At 35.6% G+C, this 25,760-nt stretch overlaps 1 protein-coding gene across 6 annotated transcripts in view; it reads right to left on the bottom strand.

The window, feature by feature from the left end:
* The window catches only part of KLHL2 (kelch like family member 2), a 78,037-nt gene that overhangs the window by 10,923 nt on the left and 41,354 nt on the right, over nucleotides 1-25,760 (bottom strand). For 5 of the 6 annotated variants that reach the window (XM_039876308.1, XM_039876310.1, XM_039876307.1 and 2 more), the window contains 4 exons: nucleotides 17,223-17,385; nucleotides 10,380-10,489; nucleotides 6,406-6,522; nucleotides 4,980-5,129 (listed from right to left, as the gene is read on the bottom strand). In XM_039876308.1, the coding sequence (XP_039732242.1) occupies nucleotides 4,980-5,129; nucleotides 6,406-6,522; nucleotides 10,380-10,489; nucleotides 17,223-17,385 (540 nt within the window). The remainder of the gene's footprint in view (nucleotides 1-4,979; nucleotides 5,130-6,405; nucleotides 6,523-10,379; nucleotides 10,490-17,222; nucleotides 17,386-25,760) is intronic. The other variant, XM_039876309.1, reaches the window with a different exon arrangement.

Below are 25,760 nucleotides of genomic sequence, written 5' to 3'. Positions count from 1 at the left end.
ATCGACATTTAATAAACATCAACAAAAGGGGCACAGGTTAGAACTACAATTCTATTCTGTAGCACATTAAGTCAAAAATAAGGATTTCAGAAACTAAAATAAGTTTCTGATCCTTCAAGCAAAAGCAGTATTTAAGCCAAAAAACAGCAGGCAGTCAGCACTGGCAAGGCTGCAGTATGTCATAGGGCTTGCTATAAGCCAGATCCTGGCTTTGTAATGACCAGGGATTAGATCTCCACAGTCTAGGAGAGCAGACAAAAGTGAAATTTATGTTAGTGGGTAGATGAGGTGAAAAGGACAGTAAGGTATTAAAAGACAGATGGAAGAAGTGAGGGGTGGGGAGGGGTGGAACGGCTGAAAAAAGAGGAGTAACTGAATTGGAGTTCACAAGAAAGCATAGATTCCTGGATTTCAAGTAAAGAGACCTCCCTTAAATCCCCACACATACGCCAACCTAACAGGACAGATAATGGAGATACTAGAAATTATAATGAATGAATGCACAATAGCCTAGTGCCGAGAATAAATAAGGTCTATAAATTTCTTCAATTCATTCAGTCTGATAACTACTTACAAAGTGCCTATCGCCTGTATTTGTTCAGAATTGTGCTAGGTGTTATACATGAGAAATATAAGATATGGGCTCTACCCGCCAAGAGCTTGTAGATCCCACTAAAGAGACAAGACCCGTGAAGTGACTCAAGAACAATATACAGTTATGACCAAAACCCTGTATGATTACCATAGACATTAACTGTTACTGCTGATTAAAAAATGGAATGTTGCCATAAATCAGTGAGTTTCCTGGAAGGGGTGGAATTTAGAGAAAGAGACAGAATTTAGCAGTTAATGTGTTTGTCTTGAGAGAGGGGTAGAATTTAGCGGTCAGTGTGTGTTCGTCTTTTACTGCGCACAAATGGACAATCTGGCAACTGAAAACACAGCCTCCAAATCAGAAGAATGTAAAAGTTAATAATGTCATGTATGAAAAACTATAAAGAATGGCAAAGGATATTTAGGGGGAATGAAGTAATGATAGGAAAAACAGATGTTCAAAAGAAACAAAAAATCAAAACAAACAGAAGATGGAACGACTCATACATACAAAAAGAGGAAGTTTATAACCTTGCCTGAGCAATGACCTACCTGTAGTTAGAACTACAGAAAGATGGGTATAAAGAAAACATGATACCTGAGTCAGAGTAAATCCCGAGTTTCCGAAAAGAAGCCTATTTTAGTAACTTATTAACTGGAGAGTAAAAAAAAATTTAAAGGTCTTAAAAATAAGACTAAACATAGACCAATTATACGATTTTTGTCAGATCTGCCGCTCTTCTAGTGTTGAATAAAAGTAAAAGAACAAAGAAAATCTGCAATATCTTCCCCTCCAATCACCAAAGGTGGGAGAGCGGGGAAATCCCCACCAAAAAGGTGAAATACACACTAAGATGAACCCTATACATAGGGATTTATATAATATCTATCTGGGTTTAAACTTCTAAACTCTGCCTGGCATTTAGACAATAGCTGATGTAGGAGGCTTAGTTAACATCTCTGATGGTCAATTTTTTAAAAATCGTGGAAGGGAATACATTTCAAAATAATCCTTAAGAAACAATATTGGTTGACTAGATTTCATGATTCTCAAACTTTCAACATCATAATTTCCATGTAATGGAGTTCACTTTTGCAACATCAATGAGGGTGGAAGGGAAAATGTGCTACTGAGTACAGAGAACACTGGTAATATCTGTCCTTTACTCACCCAAGAGAAGTAAAATGGGGTGAGGATCTGGGACTCCAGGATTCAGAGATAACAGCGACAAAGAAGAATATATAATGAGAAGACAAGAGAGCAGGGATATTTCCATGAGATCAAGAGAATGTGCTAAAAAGCACTGTACTGCTACCATCAAAAAAGGTGCTCTGACACTCATTATTTGTAAGACACCCCATCTCATTTGAGAAACACCAAACTAATTACACTAATATAAAGGAATAAAACTGAGAAGACCTTTTGAAGAGAAATTTTAAATGTGACATATTCAGGAAGGCAAGGGATAGGGAATTAAACACATTCAAGTGACCACCCTGAAATGTGGGTCAATTAAACTTTGTCTGTTTGTTTCCTTTACCTATTAAATATTAGTTTAACAAGTGACCCCTGAATAATCAAGTTTCATAATTTTCCAATTGCAAATCTCAACAGATATCCTGGGTGAAATATAGAAAAATATATACACAGAAATGACAACATTGGTAAAAATACAGATTCCAAAGAGAAAAAGAAGCTAACAATAAAGTACAGTAGCAAAACACACATAGTTTTTCATTATGATGTCCAAATCCAAAAACCAGATGCCTTATACCATCCCAACGCTGTTTACTGAAGATGAAAAACAAGTGTTTGAGATATAAAACTCATTTGTGCGAATGAGTATGAGTCCGCAGACCCTAATATAAAAAGTACTAAGTCACTGTTGTGGTAGAAATATTTCCAAAACATTACAATATTTTTCTCAGCACTACTGCCATGTTCTGTCTGATCTGACTTATTATTGCTATGAAAAAAAATGCATCATTACTATGAAATAAGTAAGGATGAGAAATGAACTGTTTCATTCTTACCTACGGATTCAGAATTAATCTTGAGTATAACCACTCTAAAATGACAAACGGTGCTGTGAAAAAGCATCTAAAACAAGCACCTTTTCAAAAATTTGTGCAGATAAACACATTTTGAAAAGAGAATCATACAAATGCTAAGTCAAGGCAATGGTATAGTCCATGGACCTCTGCCACATCTGCTGCCCTTCTCCCCAGCCACCCCGATAAAGCAAAACAAAAGAGAACCTTCATGGATCAGCATGGCCACCACAAAATAAAAGCTAAAGAATCGAGAAATCCAAAAGTATAACACAGCCTGCTCCAAAGCTACAACCAGAGAAGCCCAGGAATAATGTCACCTTAACAGATGATTGCAACTCAACAAAAGAGAAAATAAAATACTTGGTAGGATATTACCGAGAACTTTTTAAAAGGTTTCAAAAGTGATACGCTTATTCCAGAAATTAAAAGAAAATTCATTTTCACATTAAAAGTCCCTGCAGCATAGCTAAAGATAACAAAGCTAAAGATGCCAGAAGAGGAGAATATACAAGCTATATACATCTTTTATGAAGATGACCTACTTAAGAAATATTAAATATAAACTATTTAAAAGGAAGTTGAAAAGACTAGCATAAAAGAAATGGTCATTTAAATGAACTAAGACTATAAACACTTTTTAATAATTTTTTTTGTAAGAGCAAAAACTGACACCAAATAATATGGACAAATATGAAGTAATGAAGACTTATAAAGATGACTACTTGTAAAAGCAGGTAAAAGGGTATTTGGAAAATGTAAACATTTATAAAATCAGCAGACCCAGATGGCATGCATACTAAGGTGTTAAGGGAACTAGCTAATGTACTTACTGAGCCACTTACAATTATTTTTGAAAAATCTTGGAGAACTGAGGAGAGATCAGAAAATTTAAAAAAGGCAAATACCAATTTTCAAAACAGGATAGGAAGTGAATGCCTTGTAAATACCTTTTAAGTGATAATAATTGTCAATAAAAAATTTAGAATATTTTAAGAAAAGCATTCAAACTTCTGACAAAATGATGAGTAAAACAAAAGATGTTAAAAAAAAAAGATCATGCCAAGTAAGAATCTATTTCATCTTGAATCTCATTGGACATTATATGCCAAATTACTTATTTCTGGATTAGATAATAAACACAATCTTATGTACTAAAATTTTCTACAAATGGACTATGTCAGCGAGTGGATATTTCTAATGAGGTGCCACCAGGGAGAGTGCTGAGGTCCATTCTAAATTAAAACATTTACTAATGATCTAGAAAAAGGAATAACTAGCACACTGAGAAAATATGCGGTTGGTTGTAACTTGAGAAATGTTGTTAACACTGGGGAAAACAGAAAAAACAATACCATACAATGTAGATTTGAAGCAATAAAAAAATATAGATTCAAAAAAAGTAAAATTTGAGAAAACACTAAATAAAAACACTACAGTTAAAGAATTTAAAAGACATAATTTAGTGTAAAATATAGATTAATAACTAAAGATGATATAAGAAAACAATGGATAACAGATTCTTATTTCTTAATCCATCATTGCCCCAAACACACACAAGAGCTAAAATTAAATACATAAATAAAAGCATTATATTATGAATCATTCTGATTAGACCATACACAAAATGGTGATTAGAGTGTTGGTCTTACTGTACTTTAAAGATGCAAAGAGTGCAGAAGGAAATGCAAACAAAGAGAGAGAAATGAGGAGTTACTCCATAAGGAAAATTAAACCAGTAAAACATAAATGGCTTCAACTAAAAATATAAAGGTAGAATAAGAACTTGCACACAGGAAAATATGAAGACTGGGGATCTGGAAAGACATATGGGAAATCTACACTGAAATGGCTACATATGATGTGTGAATGAAGCATCTAATAGTACACAAAAGGGAATAGGACGGAAACAAACTGAACAAGCTATTTTATCATCCTTAGTTCTCATATGTAATTCTGTGAAACTACTCGGTTTTCAATCATTATTCAATCCATGTAGCTTACAGAGAAATCCTTCTGCCTAGTCTTTTTTCGTTTCTACTAGAACTAGAACTAATAAAACTCAGAAGGGACAAAAACCAGTTGCCTTCTGTTCCAGAAGCGTGATATCATGCAGCCTATAAAGATTAAATGAACCACACAGTTCCCACCCTCCAGAGACAAAATTAATAGACAAGTTGAATTATATACACAATGGTGAATTCACAGGCACATTGTCTGTTGCAGGGAAACTAAAACAATAAAGCATGGAAATTCAGATGAGTAAAAATATTAACAGCCTCACTAAGGGCCTTTCAGATGAGGTAATAACAATGATGAACAATAGATCCTACTTTGGGAAGGTTCATGGGTGTCCTCAGTCGGGTCCGGACACTCTTCATTAATATACGCTGCTCTGTTGGCAGCAAATGATATTTCATAGCTTCAATGAGGTAATCTTTGCAAGCACTGCTATTCTTGACCAATGCCTCCTCTTCAACCCTCTGTGAGAAGAAATTAGACACACCCCATAAGGGGACAGCTATTTGATGTTAAAACTGACAAAGAAACAATAGTAAAGAGGAAGAAAAAAGCAAAAACTATCCTCTCCAGTTCCGTCGAACAGTTAAGAGGAAAGACTATAAATATCACCAATAGAAAAGTAAATGAAGCCAAAAAATGCTCAGGTATCTGGTTTGCAGAGAAAAACAAATATAGGTAATAAAGAGAAGAACTGCAATGAAAATTATATACTTCAGTGTCAGCTATAGAATAACTTTCATATAATATTATATCCACCTATTTCTTATCTTTAAACGTCAAGCCAAATAGTAAGAAAAAAAGGAAATAATTAGATATGAGTCCTTTAGGTGGGGTAGGCTATACTAATAAATTAAAGATAACCTTTTTAAAACTCAAGATGGCAAATAAAATACTCAGAAAAGGGATTCGAATCACTTTATAACAATGTGCCTACACAAATAAGTCTTGTACTTGCTATCTCTGACCTCAAACGCAGGACAGCGTTTTTTGCTTCATTTTCTTAACAGCAGAGTACCAACGCTTACACAGATCACAACAAACGAAGCTTCGAGAATTCTTAAAACGTTCAAATCTCTCAATAAAGAACTGTTTCCTTAAATGGTTTCAATTATAAAAGCTTCGAGAATTCTTAAAACGTTCTAATCTCTCAATAAAGAACTGTTTCCTTAAATGGTTTCAATTATAAAAATGTGGAAATGTTCCTACTAGGATGCTAATAATAATAAAATGAATTTAAAACTTGTTCAGACACTACTAAAGATCCACTTATTCCTATTTTTTTCCAATAACCTGGTTTTCCTCAGCTTAGAAATATAGAAATGAAACACATGCCACTGTGAAATTATGAAGTAGAATTAAATAGTATTTGGATTGAATGTTGAAATTCCACTTCTGCAAGGCAATCAAAAGAGGCTATCAAAAAGAAAACAAAGAAGATGCAGTTAGTTACTCAAGAGCCATGGGTACAGTTATTTACATGTACTTATTTGACCGCAAGTACCACCTTCCTAAGTTCTAGTACTCGCTTACCCAAATAGGGGGAAGCAAATTTTCAAGAATGAGCAGTGGCGCAAGAATGAGTAGCTGCCAAAGACTGCAGGTGTCTTTACTGCCCTCTGTCCCACACCCCAAGGATCTGTATTCTGTAGCTCCTACCATTTTGCAACAGGGATCTCCATGTGGTTAGCCTAGTAACATGGTGCTGTGAGTATTCACATGTTTTGCATATGTTTTTACCTGAACTAAATATTCCCGAGGGAGCAAAGGTAACCGTACATGTTCCATCAGCCGAGCCATAAATTCTTGCCTTACATCCTTGTCATGGTTCACCCAAGCTATTACTGCTTCAAATACCTTGTGGAAAATATGGGGAAAAGAAAAATAAATAATGAGTTTTGTACCAAGGCATCTGAATAAAAATGGTAAGACTACATTTCATAACACAACTCCTGCTAAGGCATCCAAGTTTAATCCATGGCTCAATTTTTTTTTCAAAATCCTAACTTGCTATGTTCTTAAAAAGACATTCACTCAATTTCTTTCTTTTGTTCATTTGGTATTTCGTAAATACTTTATTTTTTTCTGGCTTTATTGAGATATAATTGACAGATAACATTGTGTAAGTTTAAGGTATTCAACCTTCAAGTGTTGATATATTTATATATTGCAAAATGATTACCACCATAGCCTTAGCTAAGACCTCCATTATGTCACATAATTATCACATTTTTTGTGGTGAGAACATTTAAGATCTACTCTTAGCAACTTTCAAGTATATAATACAGTATTGTTAACTATAATCACCACGTTGCACATTAGAGCCCCAGAACTGATTCATCTTATAACTGGAAGTTTTAGTGCTTTGACCAACATCTCTTCATCGCCCTCACCACCCAGCCCCTGGCAACCACCACACCATTGTTTCTAGTTCAACTTATTTAGATTCCACACACATTATATTATACAGTACTTGTCTTTCTCCGTCTGACTTACTTCACTTAGCATAATGCTCTCAAGGTCCATGTTGTCACAGAAGGAGTATTTCCTTCTTTCTCACGGTTAAATAATACTGTTATATATATAAAACCACATCTTCTTTATCCATTCACCTATTGACAGATACTATGTTATTTCCACCTCTTTGCTACTGTAAATAATGCTGCAATGAACATGGGAGTACAGATACTTCTTCAAGATCCTGTTTTCATTTCTTTTGGAAATATACCCAGAAGTGGGATTATGGATCATATAGTAGTTCGACTTTTAATTTAATAAGTACGTTAATAGTACTTTAGTACTTTATGTATTTAATGACTACTCTTCATTTGGTATTTAGTAAGCATTTCACCAAGTAAACTAATCTTCCTGAACTTGAGTAGTAACTGTGATAATCTGATGATATATGATCTAATTTGCTGTTGATAACGTTTCCAAACTGAATTTGGTTCTATTTACTTAGATTCAAATCTCATGTCTCTTTGGAATAAAGCACTCAAAATAATAAATCAAAGTGATATTCTGGGATGAAAATCATGTATCCTTATAAACAACTTATTTTTGGCTTTTTCTCTAGGTTTACAAACAATTGTTGGACCATTCACTTCTAAATCAAGGGACTGAAAAACAGATTAAAACTCTTTTGTAGCAATAGTAGAATATATTAAAATATAATACTTTGAATTTAAAAAACTAAATAAGGGCATTATAACTTATAGCATATACCTATGAAAAGCTAATAAGCTAATATGAGGACAGTATCTGACTATATAATTCCCTTCTAGACAGACGAATGTATAACTCAATAATCTTTAAAGAGGTGTAGAAAATGTCTGATGATATGTAAATGGATTACTGGAAGCAAAAAATAGATTATTTTGATGCAGGAATAGAGCAAGAAACTAAAATTAATCTACATTATAATTAACATTTCTCTTTAATGAATTCAGTCAACAAATATTTACCCAGTACCTCTATATGCCAGGTGCCAAATGAAGAGGAGCCTGTCAATTCCATCTACTATTTCTCAGCTGTCTTGTCTTCTCTACCCATTTCTACCATTCTCCATCAGATCCCAGTGCTCTGGGCATGATTTCAACAACCTCCTACCTCACGCTCACCCCACTTTTGGTCCATTCTGCACACCACCAGTGTAAAATGCCAGTCTCCAAAGATGGTCCCCTAATAAACCACATCTCCCAGTATCCACACCTTATGAGGTCACCTCCCGCAGGGAATCTAAGCTGGCCTTGTATAACCAATAGAAAGTGGTGGGCCCGGCATCGTGTGACTTCTGGCACTGGGTCATCAGAAGCCTTTTGGCTTTTACTCTGGTCTCCTGAAATCCTTCTTTGGGGGAAGCCAGGTTTCATGGTAAGAAGTTTGATTACTTGAACTCGATCACCATGCTGTGAGAAACCCAAGCTAGCCACAGAAAGAGAAGGCAGACGGAGAGAAGAGAAGGAGAAGGAGAGCGATATCCCAGCCCAGAAGTCAGACGAGTGAATGAAGGAGCCATCTTGGATATTTCAGACACACAAGATGCCATGTGCAGAAGAACTGAAGCCGCAGATAGATGGCTCCAGTAGAACCATGTCAACAATCCCCTGCCATTCAAACCACCCCAGCTGAAGCCCCAGACACTGTAGAGCAGAGACATACTACCCCTATATGACCTGCATGAATTCTGCCCACAGAATTGTAAGCATAATCAAATGTTTATTGTTTTGTCACTACATTTTGGAGTGACCTGTCATGTAGCAAAAGTAAATGAGAAGAGCCTTTGTGATACTTCTATATGCAGGTATTATGATGGTAGTCTCTTATTGCTTAAAACCCTTTAGAAGTTCTTCATCACTAGGATAAAGTCAATTTTCTTTAATATGGCTAAGAAGATATTTTATTATGTCACCTTCCCATCTTATCTCCGATCACCCTGCCAAACATATTTTAAACTCTAATCATATTGAACTAACTAAATACAATTAATCTTTCACACCTCTTTACACCTGCATATTCTATTCCCTCTTCCTGGAATGCCCTTCCCATTGCCACCCATCCCTATTTCCCTGGCAAACTCATACTCATTTTTAAAAACTCAGGGTCACATATCTGAGCCAAGCTGAACTCTCATCCCAGAAATAATTAAAGGCTCCTACAGGACCATCTACAGCTTTCTGTAATCATTTATCCCACTGGCTGTCCCTGCGGTCTATGAACAAAGAATTCTATTTTGTTAATCTTCTTGTATCTAGGACTCTAGGGGAGTTCTGGTACATGTAGGCACCCAAAACTTGTCTATTAAAATGTGAACAGTAATGTCTTCCTCGCCTCTGTATTTCTAAAGTGCTAAGGTTACACATCTCGCAACCAATTTTCACATATTTTTTTTCATATGGTAAATATAACAATAAATGTATCTTTCTACCCTCAGGTAGAGTGAATAGCCCTGAGGAATAGGACTAAAGCTTAAACAACATTACATGCAAAGTACACAAAGGAAAAGCTCCAGTTTCACTTCCTCCAAATGCAGTGTATTCACAAACTTGTGCCCTGATTCCCGTGGGCTACAAAACCTATCCAAAGGGAAAACCCCACTAAGAGAAGCTTCTCCCTCCACCTATATGAAAGGTGCAGGTGGCTGAGAAAGGCAAGACCAGATATGGAGAGACAGAGGCTAGAAGCAGATGAAGCAGCTGCACAGTACTCTGGAAGCGAGGACAGAGGGCTGGTAGGGCTGTGATATGAGTAACAGGGAACCAGTCTAAAGAAAAAGGATGATCAAGGATATTTGGTCTGGAAGCAGCTAAACTTTGTCACTGGAGTGACTTCTTCCAACTTACATGATGGGGAAATTACTTTGGTTTGAGAAATAGTGCATCTTAGATCACAATTCTTATAGGTATCTAGTTGTGGGAAGAAACCCGGTTCCCCAAATATACTTGTTTAAGACTGTTTAATGTGTGCAAGCTCTTGCTGTGAAGGTCAAGTACGAAACTCTAATGTCTGGGAGTTAAGGGAACCTCCGAAGGAGTGAAGAAACAGTAATTTACATAGGCAATCAATAAGTCAACTAGCTGAGTTTCTTAACTTCCAGATCAAAGATCCCTGACTGGCACTACACATATAGGATTACAAAGTTACAAAACAAAGTGAAATTTAAAAAGAAAACAAAAACTACACACTGTACACTGGGAAAAGAAATATAAACCTACCTTCTCTTCTGAGGAAATAGTAAGTTTGTCACTTGAGATTAAGCTGCATACTTGTTCAATGCCGAGGTTGAGAAATTCTTCACTAAGTACGACATCTGCAAAATGCTGCTCTGTTTGGAAGGTAAAAAGAAAATCTATTAACACCAACAATCCATTATCATTAGTTTCCAACTGCCTTAAAAAGAAGATTTTCTTAATCTAACTCAAGAATGAGAAAACCAGCTCTACTCCCTCAAGGTAAAGATCTAGACATGGGTGCCAAGATCCCTCAGCAGGAAACAAATAGTTTCTTCAACAAATAATGTTGAGAAAACTGGATATCCGCATGCAAAAGAATGAAGGAAGGCTCTTAAGTTGATTTTGATTGGTGACCTGTGGGTTTCATGAACTTGAATATCCAAATCTCTTTCCAGATTTGAGAAGTTATCAACCATTATTTTTTTAAATAAGCTTTCTGCCCCTTTCCATTTCTAGAACTCTGATGGTTCACAAATTGGTCCTTTTGATGGTATCCCATAGGTCTCACAGGCTTTCTTACTGTTTGTCAATCTTTTTTCTTTGTTTTCCTCTGAATGGATAGTTTAAAAGTTCCTATCTTTAAGCTCACTGTTTTTTTCTTCTGCTTGATCCAGGCTGTCATTGTTGTTCTCTACTGCGTTCTTCATTTCATTCAATGAATTCTTCCGCTCCACAATTTCTGTTTGGTACTTTTTATGATTTCTCTTTGTTAAATTTCTCCTTTTGTTCATGTATTGTTCTCTCGATTTTGTTGAATTGTATTTCTATGTTTTCTTGTAGCTCATTGAGTTTCCATAAAATAGCTATTTTGAAGTCTTTGTTGGGTAAATCATAGATCTCAATGTCTTTGGGTTCAGTTACTGGAAGATTATTGTGATCCTTTAGTGGTGCTGTGTGTCCTTCATTTCTTATGGTCTTTGGAGTTTTGCAATGGTGTCTTTGCATTTGAAGTAGGAGTCACCTCCCCCAGTCTTTACTAACTGCTTTCAGGAGAGAGATACCTTCCATCAACCCTGCCAGAGATTCTGAGGCTTTCTCAGGGATTCAGTTCATTAGTCTCTCTCAAAATATGTAACCTGAAAATGAACTCAGTTTCATAGGTATGGTCTTACTTGGGCATAACAAAATGTGATAATCACATTACATTCTCTGGAACATGGTTATATTATTGATTGCTGTTGAATACACTATCAACTAAAACCCTAACATCTCTGAATTGGTTTGGACAATACAAGCCTAATACTTGTCACAAAGCCAAGATGAGCAATTCTTCCTTTTCATTGAATGAATTCTTATTTGGCTTACCATACCTCAGTAAGGTACTGTCAAAATCAGTAGCTACTGTACACTGGCAATAAACATATACACACTAAAATGCACCAACAAAGCATTTACCTAAAATTTAATGCTAAAGGGCAGGTCACCTCAGAATGTATTCTGTTTCCTCTATGCATGTCCAGGGTTAGTTTCCATATCCACAATCTTGCCTCAATCACCTCCTATCTTCATTACCCTAGTTATTACTCTGCTACCAACCTCAACTATTGTTTCCAATCCTTTGACTCACATCTTGACAGATTGTTCTGTTGCTAGCACAGAGCTTTCACCATGACATTAGTAATTTGCCTTTACTGGTTTACCACTGCCACTCTGTAGAGCTGATCCAGTCATACTGGCATTTAATAATCAGTTGCATTTCTCTGAACATATCCCATAACTGCAAAAAAGCATAATTCCCAGTGTTTCAGACAATACCATAAATATGTAACATGCATTAAACATATACTATACATATATAACATATATATGCATGCTTCCTTATATATAACATAAGGATTCTCTAGAAGTATTGATTTTTTCCTGTTTGCTTCCTTCTTGCAAATAAAATAAGCTTATCAAGAAATAAAAGACAATCCCTAGGACTTGTCACACTAAGTATAAGGTAAGGTCCCTCATCCCAAATTAAGTCTAGTGAAATCAATATAGAAGTCCAGAGTTTTGCTTGTTCTGTTTTGTATGTACGCTGTGATAAGGTACAAAGTACCCTACTCGATTTCTAAACACCAAGCACCTTTTTGATTGAAATTAAATGCTAGGTGGGGTTCCTATAATTCTTCTGTACTCCCTCTAGTTTCTGATCTGAGACGTGAGGATAAGTGCATGGATAACAATAGTATTTTATATCTACAAACAGCTCATCCTTGAAAGACAAAGTGTTTTCGGGAAATTAAACCATCTCTGGTCTTCATTTTCCTAATTAATAAAATAAAAGTCTTAGACCAGATAACTGCTGAGGTTCCCTTCAAGTGCAAACACTCTATGATTCTCTGATTCTAAATACTATTAGACTCTAGGGGGAAAAAATTCACATCTATATCTCCAGCAGTTCCATTAACACAGACAGCTCTGACGAAACCTGAAAACAGCTCACGCATCTCAGCTGGAAAAACTGTCAACGAGGCAGAGCAAAGAGACTGCATGTAGTTTAGTATGGCATAAATGAGGACCATAATGAATGCAAGAATTTTAAAATGATTAATTCTTTTAAGACGTGTCATTTAAGTCAGCATGAATTCAGTCAAGAAGTACAGTAGATCAAACGCTTTCACATTCTCTGAAGAAAGAATCTTTTGTATCAGTCAATTAACATTGCAATAGACCATTGAATAATCAGCATCTATTCTTTGGTATACATATTGCATAGTCAAGGCTAGTAATACCATTATTAAAACCACTCTCTCAACAAGTTTGAGAGGGCAGCTTTCAAAATCATGGGCTTGTTTTGACAGATGTTTACCCCAGTAAGTGATTCCTAGCCTAAATTACAGAAGAGTGGGAAATGATTGAAGTAAATTGACTGAGGAAGAAAATGTTATAAAAACTGCTTTTACAGAGAATAAGGAATAATCGAAATATGCTAAATTTGGGTGTGAGTTGACTATGGCTGGCCTGCAAACGACCTGCAAGCAAGGGTTAAACAGTACTGAACCTGTTATCACCCACAGCAGCTTGAGGAAAATTAAGTAAAATTCATAGTTGAAATTAAAATCTAACTTCCCAAAGAGTCTTTTGCTGGGACTATTAAAATTCGTCAAAACTCTTGGGTTCAGCTTTTATCTCTTCTATATTTTTAGCCTAGCAAAAATGCTAAAAACAAAGGTTTTAATAATTTGGGAAATAGTTAAAATATGGGCACCAGTCAAAACACAAGCGAAATAAAAGGGTCCACAAACAAGCATTCTCCAAACATCCATACACTTGGAGTTAGATGTAAAAATTTCATTTTTACATAAGAAGCAAAAGTAATTTCATACAGCTTTTTAGCTAAGAAAATTACTCAACAGTATAACAAAGGCTGACTGTAGTCCAGAACACCATGCCTCTACATGTAGGTCATTTAACTTGGCTGGGCGGTCACCCTCTTTTGTTACTGGTTTGAAGCTGTGCACTACATGCCCTAGAGAAGCAGCTGGGCCCACGTGAACAGGCTGTAACTAACAGCAGGATTCTGCTAAGCCCACAAAAACAAGAGGATGACCAGCATGAATTCCACACCCTCCCCGCTCAGACTTTCTACCGTCCCCCCTCAGTTTCTCACATTTTTCCTTTCTCTAAAGATTATGAGATTACGAAAAATAAGCACAAGTTCATAGAAGAGATTTTCACGGAATACTTTAATACTTTCATTTCACCTGTACAATTTAATTATAGTGAGCTCATTTCCAATCTGCAAGAGAAAGGAATGAAGCAGATCTTACGTTCAGGATCTCTGGTGAGTTCTCAAAGGATAAGGAATGTTTTAGTCTCCTAAGCGCAACCATACCTTGGGTCCAAGAGTATCCTGAGATTATGCAGGCTCTCTTTCCTTTCCCGTTCTGTCTCTCCCTCAGCTCCTCTTTCTCCTTCCTTCTTCTTTCTGTACGTACGTACGTACGTACGTACGTACGTATGTATCTATGTATAACTCTTCTGCTGTTCTTTACTTCTTCCTTTCCTACTTTCTCGCCTAGATAGATCTGTCACGGCCCCTACTTATCCTACTATCTGTGACAGGGAAAGAAAAAATAAGATATTAACTCTATCGCCACTGTCCTCCTTTACTCTCTCAGATCGTTTCACATGCTCCTGAACTTGAAAGTAATACAGAATTTTTGGTAGATTTTCTAAACACATAAAGTGCTTGAATTGTAAAAAGAAAGGAGAAAGGAAGGAGCTGAAAAAAAATAATTTGTTTATGGCAGAAAAAGAGAGCTATGATCATTTTCCTGTATGGACTCCTCATCTCTCCACCTCTTATTTGCTTAATATATAAAAAACAATCAGATATTTTCACTATGAAGAACAACGGTTTTTAGTATTATACTGGACTATTTCTTTTAGAAAGTTTGTTGAACTAGTTATCAATACACCGAAGATACAGAAATAGCTTCATTATATAAGGTTGGTCACTGTAATTTTCTTGTTTAAAATTATATAGATGAAATAGTACAACAGAATTGCTTCAAAATGATACAAGAGGATGTAAAAATTCATCAAGCTATAGGCTTAATGATTTGTGTCCCTTTCCATATGTATATTAGATTCCATTAAAGTTCATATGTAAAAAACAGTATCAGAGGAGGGGAAATAAAGAGAGGTATAGTAGAAGCACGATTATCCAGGAGCTGACAACTCTTAATGTGGGATGATGCAATGTCACCATAAGAATTTTAATTAATTAATAAAAAAAAGTTGGATGATGAATATTATTTTTTTAGGTGTTGAAATTTTTCATAATAAATGACATTATAAAATATTGCTTATAAATTTAAGAAACTCAAGTAAAAAGATTCAAAAGCATGGTATAACAGTAGTACATCCTTTAAGACTAGATTTTAATTTAAAATACAGTGCATTAAAAATAAAAAAAATAAAAATAAATTTTTCTTTACAATTTCGTGGAAGTGACAATAAGTTTTCCATGAAAAAGTCTTGGTATAATTATGAAGAACTCTACAAATTAAAAAATAAGGTGTCCCAATTTTGGTGGAAAATTGTTCGTATTTTATTCATAAATTGAAGATTTTAAATAAGAAAAAAAAACCCAAAATCTAATTATCTTCTAAAAAACAGTAAATGAGTTGGCTCTGATATGAGTAAAACTAAGAGTTCTGGTACATCATGTAAACTATGTATAAACATCTTTCTCATGGATCCTGCTTTATTCATTCTCTCCCAGCCCCTCTCTCTCTTAATAGTCAGTAACATTTGTCAAAACACTTTGGAGACAAGCAGTAGCCCTAAAAAGATATAATGTTAAAAAGTAATTGCTTCATGAAGAAAAGCTATCAAAAAATATATAAGCTTCCTTGGTTTTCCTAATATAAATCACTTATAACAGGCACATTACGTCTTGCAGTTAATGGGTCTTATGGATTTAGAAGGAATATTTTCTACTTAGCTGAAGAACAGAATTAGTTGTATGGGAACACATCAATGAATTCAAATTTGTCTTCGGTTTTTCTTAAAATGCCTCATCCCACTCAAAAGGATTACAGGAATATCATTACACAGTCTAGGCATTCCCCAACTGACATAAGGGTTGTGTTCTAAAAGTTCATCCATAAATAAGCTTTCTGGAATTCAGATCACATTTTCCTACTGAAACAATTTTACAAAGGGTAGTTAAGCCAATCAGGCCACACTATAGAAATCCATAAAGTTCAAATTTGGACCTATTATGTTTTACTGAAGCAGTGTGTTTTGTTTTGTTTTGGACTAACCACCTTATACCATTATTTCCTTGATAAATGCAATAGGAATTATAGCACTACTCTCCAATGTTTTACACACACACACACACATATATACACCCCTCACCCAGGTCTGTGTACCAAAATGTCCCTTACTATCAGAGTAAGCATGACGGAGCAGAGTTTAGACAAGGGGCTCTTGCATTTGAAGGCTGGAAGAAGTAGGGGTTTCAGAGCTTATTACAGGGCAGCAGTTATGGACGGTCTTACAGTAACTGTTTCTGTTGGGTCTCAAAGATATAGAGCAGTGACGGTAGCTTGTAACTTCCACAAGGTTTACCTTCCAGAAAGATGGTTAAAAAAAATAAAACCTTCCTCATAATCACTTTTAGTATGTATTTTTAAATGTTTACAAACTCAGAGCAAAATAAATTATTGGTTACTTTTGAGTAGTTTAGCTACACCCAAAGCTATAAGAATTCTCCTCTCCAGCTGGAGAGATGGAGGACCTGAGGGTCCTACATAGCAACCGAGGGATAGCTTCCTTGACAACAGCAAAAAGCCCTCCTTCCTCTGCCACAGGGAGAGGATGCCAGCACAAGGTCCTAGAAGCTATTGTCTAAGGATAGGGCTGCCTATATTGGATCTACTTTTCTACTCTACCCAAAGGCATCTAAATTTCATTGCTTTGAAGACTTTTAAGCAACAAGATTGTTTTCATGAATGCAAGAAAGGATGTAAAAAAAAAAAAACAGAAAAAATGACTTAATTTTCATATATAAACAATTTCTTATATGCTCATTAATTTGAAATTTTTAAAGAAAAATACATAGAGATTTAATTATTTGCATAAAATTAGCTATTCTGTAATTTAGGCCCAATACCAATTTATAGGTTGTTCTTTAAGTTCAAAATATTATGAGCATGCTTCAATTATGCAGTGGTACTACTGTAAAATTGCAAATGTATTTGTATAAAGTTCAAATCCAGAAACAGGACACGACTTTCCAGAAATGACTATAGAATCATATCAGAACTCAAGAGTTCCCAATTTCTCCTGGTCTCAAACTCAGCCAAGGTCTATTCCACTTGCCTGCATAGGTGTTGGCCTTGTTCAGGAGGTCTGTGCAAGCATGCATATCAGCGAAAGCCCGGATTCCTAAGCAGTTGACAGGATGAAGCTGAGATTCCAGAAATTCACAGCAAGTCTTCTTCACATCCTGTAACTGTAACAGACCAGCTGCTGGCAGAAGCACCTACAACACACAAGTAAGCATGTTTAGGCAGCTGACTGGAAAAACACTGTAGCTATTTAAAACTTCTACATAAGGCATAAGAGGTCCAGCCATTGCTTATGATCTGCATCCAGATCCATACATAGAAAAATAATGTAACAATCTGCAAAAAGAAAAAGAGTGATACCTCTTTATATTCCCCATAATTTCTATGGAGTCTTTCAAAGGTCTCTTCTTAGTTACAAGACTATAAGAGAAACTAGATCATATTAGATTGAATGGTTTTTATGCTTACATAAATGAAATGTTCCTTTAAATTTTAAACACATAAAATTATTAGGATGCTAGGGGGTGCTATGGTTCAGTGAAAATGACTGTTCCAGCAGTCATGAGCTTCGGTGATCTGTGGGGCAGGGGTGAGCCCACAGTAATACACACCATAACAAAGCCTCACTTTGTTCTTCCACTGTCTGAACCATACAACGAACTGCCTTCCTTAGAGAGTAGGACAATTTTAAATTCAACAGTTTTTAGCTATAAGCAGATGTAGTGTCTCCAGAATGTATTATATGTGCTTTTATTACATAAAAGGTAATTGCTAATAATAATTTTTTTAATTTGTATTTTTATTTGAATAACTTCAAGAAATTCTGTGCTAATTACAGGTTACGCTATGGGATTTAGTCAGTATCTTCACTATAAATACTATATCCAACACTATAACTGCTTTTCAAATAATTCAATAATGAAAACATTTTTCCTGACAAGTGAAATTAGTACAGTGCTATGTTAAGGACCATATTTGAAAGTCAAATTTAGGAGAAAAAATTCATTAGAAGAAGTTCTCAAACATCTGCTATTCTTTTATAAAAGCCAAAAGGGGGGAAAAAAGCCTCAACTATTAAGAACAATGATCAATTTTAGAAAAAAATCTGTGTTAGCATTAAAAAAATAAACACCTAAGTTTCTATAATTGATGTTCATACAGGTCAAGCTGCAGCCCAAAGAGAAAAGAAATAGTTTTGAATATCTTTTACAATTTTCCTAAATCTACATAAGAAGTCCTGAATGTGGAAGAGAAAGAGTGTGTTTATGTCTTTCTGTAACACAAATTACTCTATTTTCTTAAAGGAACCACAGAAGCTCCAATCCTAAGGTTTAAAGCTCGCATGTGAGGGCCCATATATACCCAACCAAATGGTCATGAATTAAGTACTACTAATATTTGTTTTTTTCTGAACATAAAATAGTATCAAGAGATAATGGCTTTTCCTTCTGAATTTAAGAAAAGTGCAAATATTGCTATTTATAGCCAAACATTTTGTATAATATGTTTAGTGTGTTTCATTATGTTATGAGAATGCATCTCCATGGAGATATCTTTAGCTGAAGATAATCTGCAAATTGGAGGATTTTCTGCACTGGTATAATTGTGCTCTGAAGCAACGTAAAGTATATTCCACGATGCTTACTTAACAGTGCAGCCATTTAATTCAGCAAATGGATATAGTTAAGAAAGTGGTCTTCAGTGTAAGATTCAATCATTGAAATTTGCACAAATGCTAATGATCACCCATCTAATCAGCGTTTTCCTAGAGACAACACAGTGTAGTACAGTCGCATTCAAACTGGGAATTCAGGACAGAGATACTTGGGTGGAAAAAGTGGCTGGGCAGAAGCAGGCTCATTCATGCATTTTTGGTGGGAGTATACATTGATTCATCAAACTCCATGAAGAGCAATTTGTTTATTTTAATCAAAATTACAAATGTCCATCCTCTGATCCACCAACTTGACTTACAGATAGACTAATATACGCAGAAAATCTCACATGTACAAGACATTCATTGGAGCATTATTGTGGGTAATAGCAGAGGTTAGAAAAAAGCCTAAATGTCCATCATTAGGAGACTGGTTAAATACTTGTCATCATCCATTCAATGGACTGCTGTGCAATCAGTCATTCAAAAGAATGAGAAAACTATGTGAATGGGATAATTTCTATATTCTTAATTGAAAAAAATCAGTGATCAGTTGATACTATAACATATGTACACACCCACACTTATATACACATCCATCTAAAAAAGAAGCTATAGCAGGCTTTAAAATTTTTATTTTGCTTCATTAATTTTAACATTATCACTACCAAATCCAGATCTACCTTACCAAGAGATTGAAATTCATAAAATTGTAGAATCTCAGATCTGGAAAGGATATAACAAGTCAGGTAGGCTAAGGACATAAAAGTTATTTTAATTATAGGCCATGTAGCTAGAAATTCACATATAATTTTTTATTGATGGCAATGATGAGTCAAGTGCTTCCATGCTCGACAACCATGTATTAAATATACCTTAAATGTTAGTCGAATGTATAAAACAAGTTGATTCATCTGCTTTTGTCACTAAATCCTTCAAAAATGCCTCGGTTTTATGATACAATTTTACTAGGACTAAACTTCAACATCTCGTAATTATAAAATTAATTACATACAGCTTCAAAAACAATAATTGGCCCAGGCTTACTAACATGACCCCTGGTGACCATCAGTCATTCATGATGAAAACAGGAAAGCAGCTAGGGCCATGTCAATTTTCTCAATTACTCTGTGTATTAGTTGGATAGCCAGCTGAAACAAAAGAAAATAAAACATGCTCCAAATTTCAGATGAACCATATCACACAGCCAGATCCACTTAAATAGCTGGCAGCCTATGACCTGGATTCTTGAGCTCAAATCAAACTTTCTAATTTGTCTGATGAAGAAACCAAATCCTAGAGAGGCAAAAGACTTGACCAAGTCATATAGCTGGTCAGTGGGAAGCTAGAGATATAATCAAATTCACCAACAATTTGTCTACTGTTTGTTCCATTACCGTGAGCCCATCTCAAGGTGCAGAATGGAAGTGCCTGTCTAATTTCTAAATTTCCAATACAATGAGTAATAAAGATAATAATTACTTTAACAATGCAACCTTACAGTTGTTTCTATTTACTGAGTAATAACTGCATCAGGCATTGTCCTAAGCACTTGACAGGCAACAATATCTCATTATCTCCATTATACACAAGTGAATACAGAGGCTTGGAGAACTTGAGTAACTTGCTCAAGGTCACACAACTGGTATGGAACAGGTCAGATCTGCTATGAGCGCAGTATTAACCAAAGTGGCTATAATGCTTTTAGATGGCACACAGATAAACATTCTCATGTTAATAGGAATATGTTTTTAAAGTTACCTTCTATTTATTTTAATAATATAAATTGTCTCTTAAGTAAATTAACTTAAGCAAAATTTGAGTCACTGTAGAGAAAAATATTAAATATGTAATAGTATCAGCAGGACAGAATATAGCAAAATCACAGCAGTGGCATGCAAATTCCTAAAATTTAGAAAACCATGATTTTAGAGATTAGGTTTAGTATTGTAATCACTCAATATCTGATATCATTCTGATTCCTGTGGTTTTTACATGTCACTGAAAAAGAAAAGAAGGGTGTGCTTTAACCTAGGGCTATCATAATTCCATTGCTTATTTTCTGCAAAGTGGATAAACTATACTATTAGTAACAAATGTGGCAAACATCTAGTAATGTAAAGAGATGGTTGCTTAATTTTCTATTTAGGTCACAAAAATACCTTAGGCATGCTAATCAAGAGGTCTAAAGAATAAATTTATATCTTTAAAACTAATTTTTTTGAGCTCTATAGAGCAAAGAAGCAGTTGAATATGTACTGTTTCTTACATGAGGTGGAATTATATTAATACCATAAATTTCCAGCCATATAGAATTAGGATCTAATAGAAAATTTCCATTGGCTTCATTTTCCATATGCTTCACTAGTATTAACCTTGAGACTGATGAAAATAACCCTAAAGCACTCTAAGATCCTCAAGTATATTCCAAAAGAAATAACAATTAAATTTGTTGTATGTTCTGAATGTTAATGATATAGTCTAAGAATCTAAAAGTGATTAATTCTCATATAGTGTATATATTGAGGGAGGGCCACTTTCCAAAAGCTAAAACATCTCTCTCAGGTATGCTGAGTCCTAAGAAAAAACGTAAAGCAGGTGGTTTGTCTTGGGGCCTAGCCCTCGCCTCTCCTTCCTGCAGCCTTCTCCCTACATGTTCCTCTTTTCATTCTTTCTTCTCCATCACCCCGAGCTCTCCACTAGACCCTGGTTGTTCCCTCTATGGTCTCAGTCCCTTTCACTGCGAATAGCACTGCTCCATTTAATTTGCTCCCTAACGCTCACCACTATCGAAACTGATCATATGCATTTGCTCCCATGTTTACTGTCTCTCTCTCTGCAAAAGAAAACCCGCTCTATGACAGTAAGGTCATATCTGTTTTAACCTCCTGTTGTACCCTCGGGTTAACAGAATATCTAGGTGCCTAACAAATGAATCAACCTGAATGTAAATTAATTTGCTACTCTTACGAATATCTGTATTTTAAAAGAGATACAATTTTGGATGTCTTTTGACCCAGAAATACAAATGCAATTTCTAGAATGTATCTGTACAGGACATTTGTGTCCCACTGCAAATCCTCTTAGCTCTACGTCTTGGCCAAGCCGCCACTGCAGCAACCAGGTCTAAGTAGGCTTTGATCACCTTTGTGAAAATATAACTTCACAGGGCATTGCCCCAACTCCTACCATATCTCTCTCAGGCTTCCTACCCGGAGAAAGCACTGGGGTCTCACACTTGCCCAATCCGAGAACATGGGGAAATACTGCTTGTGGAGCCACCCTGGGCCAATGGAGAACAATCCAAAGGAAGATGATGGATAAATGCTTCGCCTTTTTATTCCCCAAGCAGCTAACTCTGAGACAAATTTCATAAGGCTTCTCAAAAGGTCCTGGTGAGAACATGTCACATTTAGCTGTGGCCAGATCTATACCACATTTTGAATTAGTTTTCCCTCCATTCCAATTCAAATCCCCAATTCACACACTGTTGCTCTCTTGGATCACTTTCCAAATAAACTAGCTGAAGAAAAGCCTTGCTTCCAGGAGAATAAACTTGGAATAAACTTGAATGTGGATATACTTAGCTATAAAAATAAGAATATTATAGTACTGTTTATAGCATCAAAAATTGAAAAGATCTTAATGTCCAATAACAAGAGACAGATGAAGTAACAAAATATCAACAAAATTGAATACTTCATAGTGTTAAAAGAGATACAGTAGACAAATATTTAATGACTTAGAAAAAGTTCCAAATATATTTAGCATAAAAAGTTAATTTCTAAACAGAATATACAGTATGATGCCCTTTTTTTGCAAACATATACACATAAACAGAGATAGTACTAGAGGACTATACCACCACTGTTAACAGAGATCATCTCTCATTAGTGGTAGTATGAAGGCTATTTATTTATTTTTACTTATTTTTATTTTCTACATTTTCTATAATGAATATGTACCATTTAAATTATCATGTTATTTAAAAGAAAGTCAAGGAGAAGAAGGTGAAGGAATGCCTTTCTGGATCTCTAGAGTTCTAGCCAATATAGAATTGGGTAAGGGGTGCTATTTATTTAGTCTACCACCCACCACTCGTCAGAGAGTACCTCAGTCTGGCCTGTCCTCTGAGTACCACAAGTCTCAAATGCCTCTGATCATCAAGCTGGTGTTTTGCAGAATAAGTAAGCTCTATACATTACTCTTCTTGTTCAAGCGAATAGCAGTATCTTTAAGTGCTTGGGGAAACATGAAGTGAAAGAACATGGCCAGCTAATTAAATAATCTTAACTGCAAATGCCATCATTTTGTTAAACGGAAAAAATATTTTCATCTAGATATGCTAATTTCCAACATAAGGAGACACACAGAAGCCTAAACATTTTATACTGTGGAGATGTTTTCTGCGATGAACAAAGAAGTAGGGGGAAAGCTGCCACTGATTAGTGAAGACAAGCAGAACACCAGACATGGAAGACGCCTGAGCCAAACAATCAGCACTCGGATGACACTCGCACACCAGCTGCACATTTTAAAGGAAGATGCTTTCATCCTAGTTCACGTTGTTTGACAAGCCAAATTACACATGAGATGTTTCGCTTAGACTAGTACACTCCTTCTGCTTGGCTATGAGGATCTGTAGTTTATTTTCAGCTTGGGCATTTTACTTCATTGGGAGAAATAATTTATGTGGTAAATCTTTTAAATCCTGAGCCATTAAGCAGTGTGTTTATTAGAAGACATGACCAGCGGGTCTGATTGCTCCATTTATAAGATTTCCAGATGTCTATGAAAACGTACAGACATGAAACTCACAATTCACTGTTTACAGTAAGTGCACTACTGAAAAGCAGATTTTTAAATTTCTCAGCTATTTTATATTCATATCAGAAGCATCTGTTTATTTAAAGTTCAAGGGCCTTGCATGCCAGAAAGGCCCTGAAAACAAACAAGGAAACAGCTGTCCGAAGGGCATGAGCAGAGGAAAGAAATAATCCCCACGCTTCAAGAAGCTGTTTGTTGTTGGACTAAAAAGTTTCATTATGAAATATAATCTATAACTTTCATTAGCATACATCTTATAAAATCTGATTAGGTCCGCAATTCATAAATAAGTCATGTTCCACAAGTTTATTTATTTCATTTGTCTGCTTGACACCCACTGTACATTTACTCATAGAAATGGTATTAAAAATAGTGATAAACCACAACATCGACGAGCGTAATATTACTACTTGACTATTGTGACCTCAGGGTATATTGGGTGCAGGAAAGAAGGAAGAAGAAAGTTTCCTTCCTCTTTCTGGGATGTAGACCTGGCCCAGTGCAGAATTTTGAAATAGGAAGTGTTTGTTCTAGGTATCCTGCCATCTCATTCTTATTTCTACATCTCAACACCTTGGCCGCCAGGAGCCAGCCCTCTGCTCTGTGCACCCACCTGTGATCCTCTACCCACATCTGCCTCTCACTATTGCTCAATATTTCATCCTCTAAATACACCTACCTACCTCCCCTCCCACTCCCAGCATATCTCTACTCAAGGTCCATCCCTCAGGACAGCTACTGCCAACAGGGTCAAAAGGAAAGCCATCTCATTAATTCATATTAATGACTGATAACGCATCACCTTCCAGGACAAATCTCTTCCAGAGGTATTCAAAGTTTTAAGACAGGCTAACCCTTAAGCAGAATACATTTGTAATTAATGTCAATTTCAATGGTATAATAAATGAAGGGGTAAAGCAAAGGTAGTATGGAAAAAACAATTGGGGGGCGGGGGCAATGTAGCTTTCAGGCAGTCTGAAAGCCACCTCTCCTACACTATCCTTTTTATAGCAGCTTCTTCCATTATTTTTAACCCAAGGACTTCTCTAAATCTCCAACTCACCCAACAGTAGTAGCTCAGAGTATAATGAAGGAGCACCTACCCCGTAGAGAAGTTGAAAAAATTATTTGGTCAACATTCAATACAGCACCTGGTACATGACCAGAATAGCACATTAGTGCTAATTCAAGGCTTTTTTTCTTGGACTGAACATTCATCCCTATGAAAACAGAATGCCAGGATTTTCTCTCTTCCTCACAAGATGATATTCTATGCCGAATCATTCACAATTAGCATAAAGTTGCTTTCTTTTTTGATCAAGTATTCTACAAGTAAAAGATATAAGCAGGGCCAATTTGGAAAAGAATAAACACAACATTCGAAAAGGAGAAATATAGTTGATACCTCACTAGTTATCAAATAAATATAAATTAAAATAATGAGAGCGCATTTTATCACTATTGATACAACTAGCCAACACTCTTAGAAAGCAAATAAGCAACATTCATCAAGAGCTGCCAAGAACTATAAAAATTTAAACTCTTTGACCTTGTAAGTACATTTCCAGAAATCTACCCTGAGAAAATAGTTCAAAAAAAAGGGAATAGGCTACAATCTATGAATTTTATTTTAGCATTACTTGTAAGAGTAGCAGGGGGAAAAACAGAAACAACTAAAGATTTAACAATATGGCAACAATTAAGTAAATTAGTATTGAATCCACATGATGAAAAATTACAATCAATGAGAGATGATGAAGACTAACAATGGTTAAAGAAAACTAATATTTCTAAAATATTTACAATAACATTAAATGGACACACAGCTTTAACCTACATCATACTAGAAAAACTTAACGGACATCAAGTTCCATTGATCTCAGGAACTTGGAAAGAGCGTTGACAGACAGAAGAAACAACTGAACATTTCTACATGATTTATTTTTTCTAATACATAGTGGACATAAGTAAAGCAAGTAAAGAAAGTGGTCCACTGATCGTTTTAAGACAGCATGGCTCCCTGCCCTTGCATCCACCAGTTCCCTAGTTGGCAGCACTGGATCCAACCCTGTCTGTAATCAGAGAGAA

This window comes from Pteropus medius, unplaced genomic scaffold, assembly GCF_902729225.1.
Source record: "Pteropus medius unplaced genomic scaffold, Ma_sr-lr_union100, whole genome shotgun sequence".
NCBI lineage: Eukaryota > Metazoa > Chordata > Mammalia > Chiroptera > Pteropodidae > Pteropus > Pteropus medius.
This window is presented reverse-complemented; position numbering and strand designations above follow the sequence as displayed.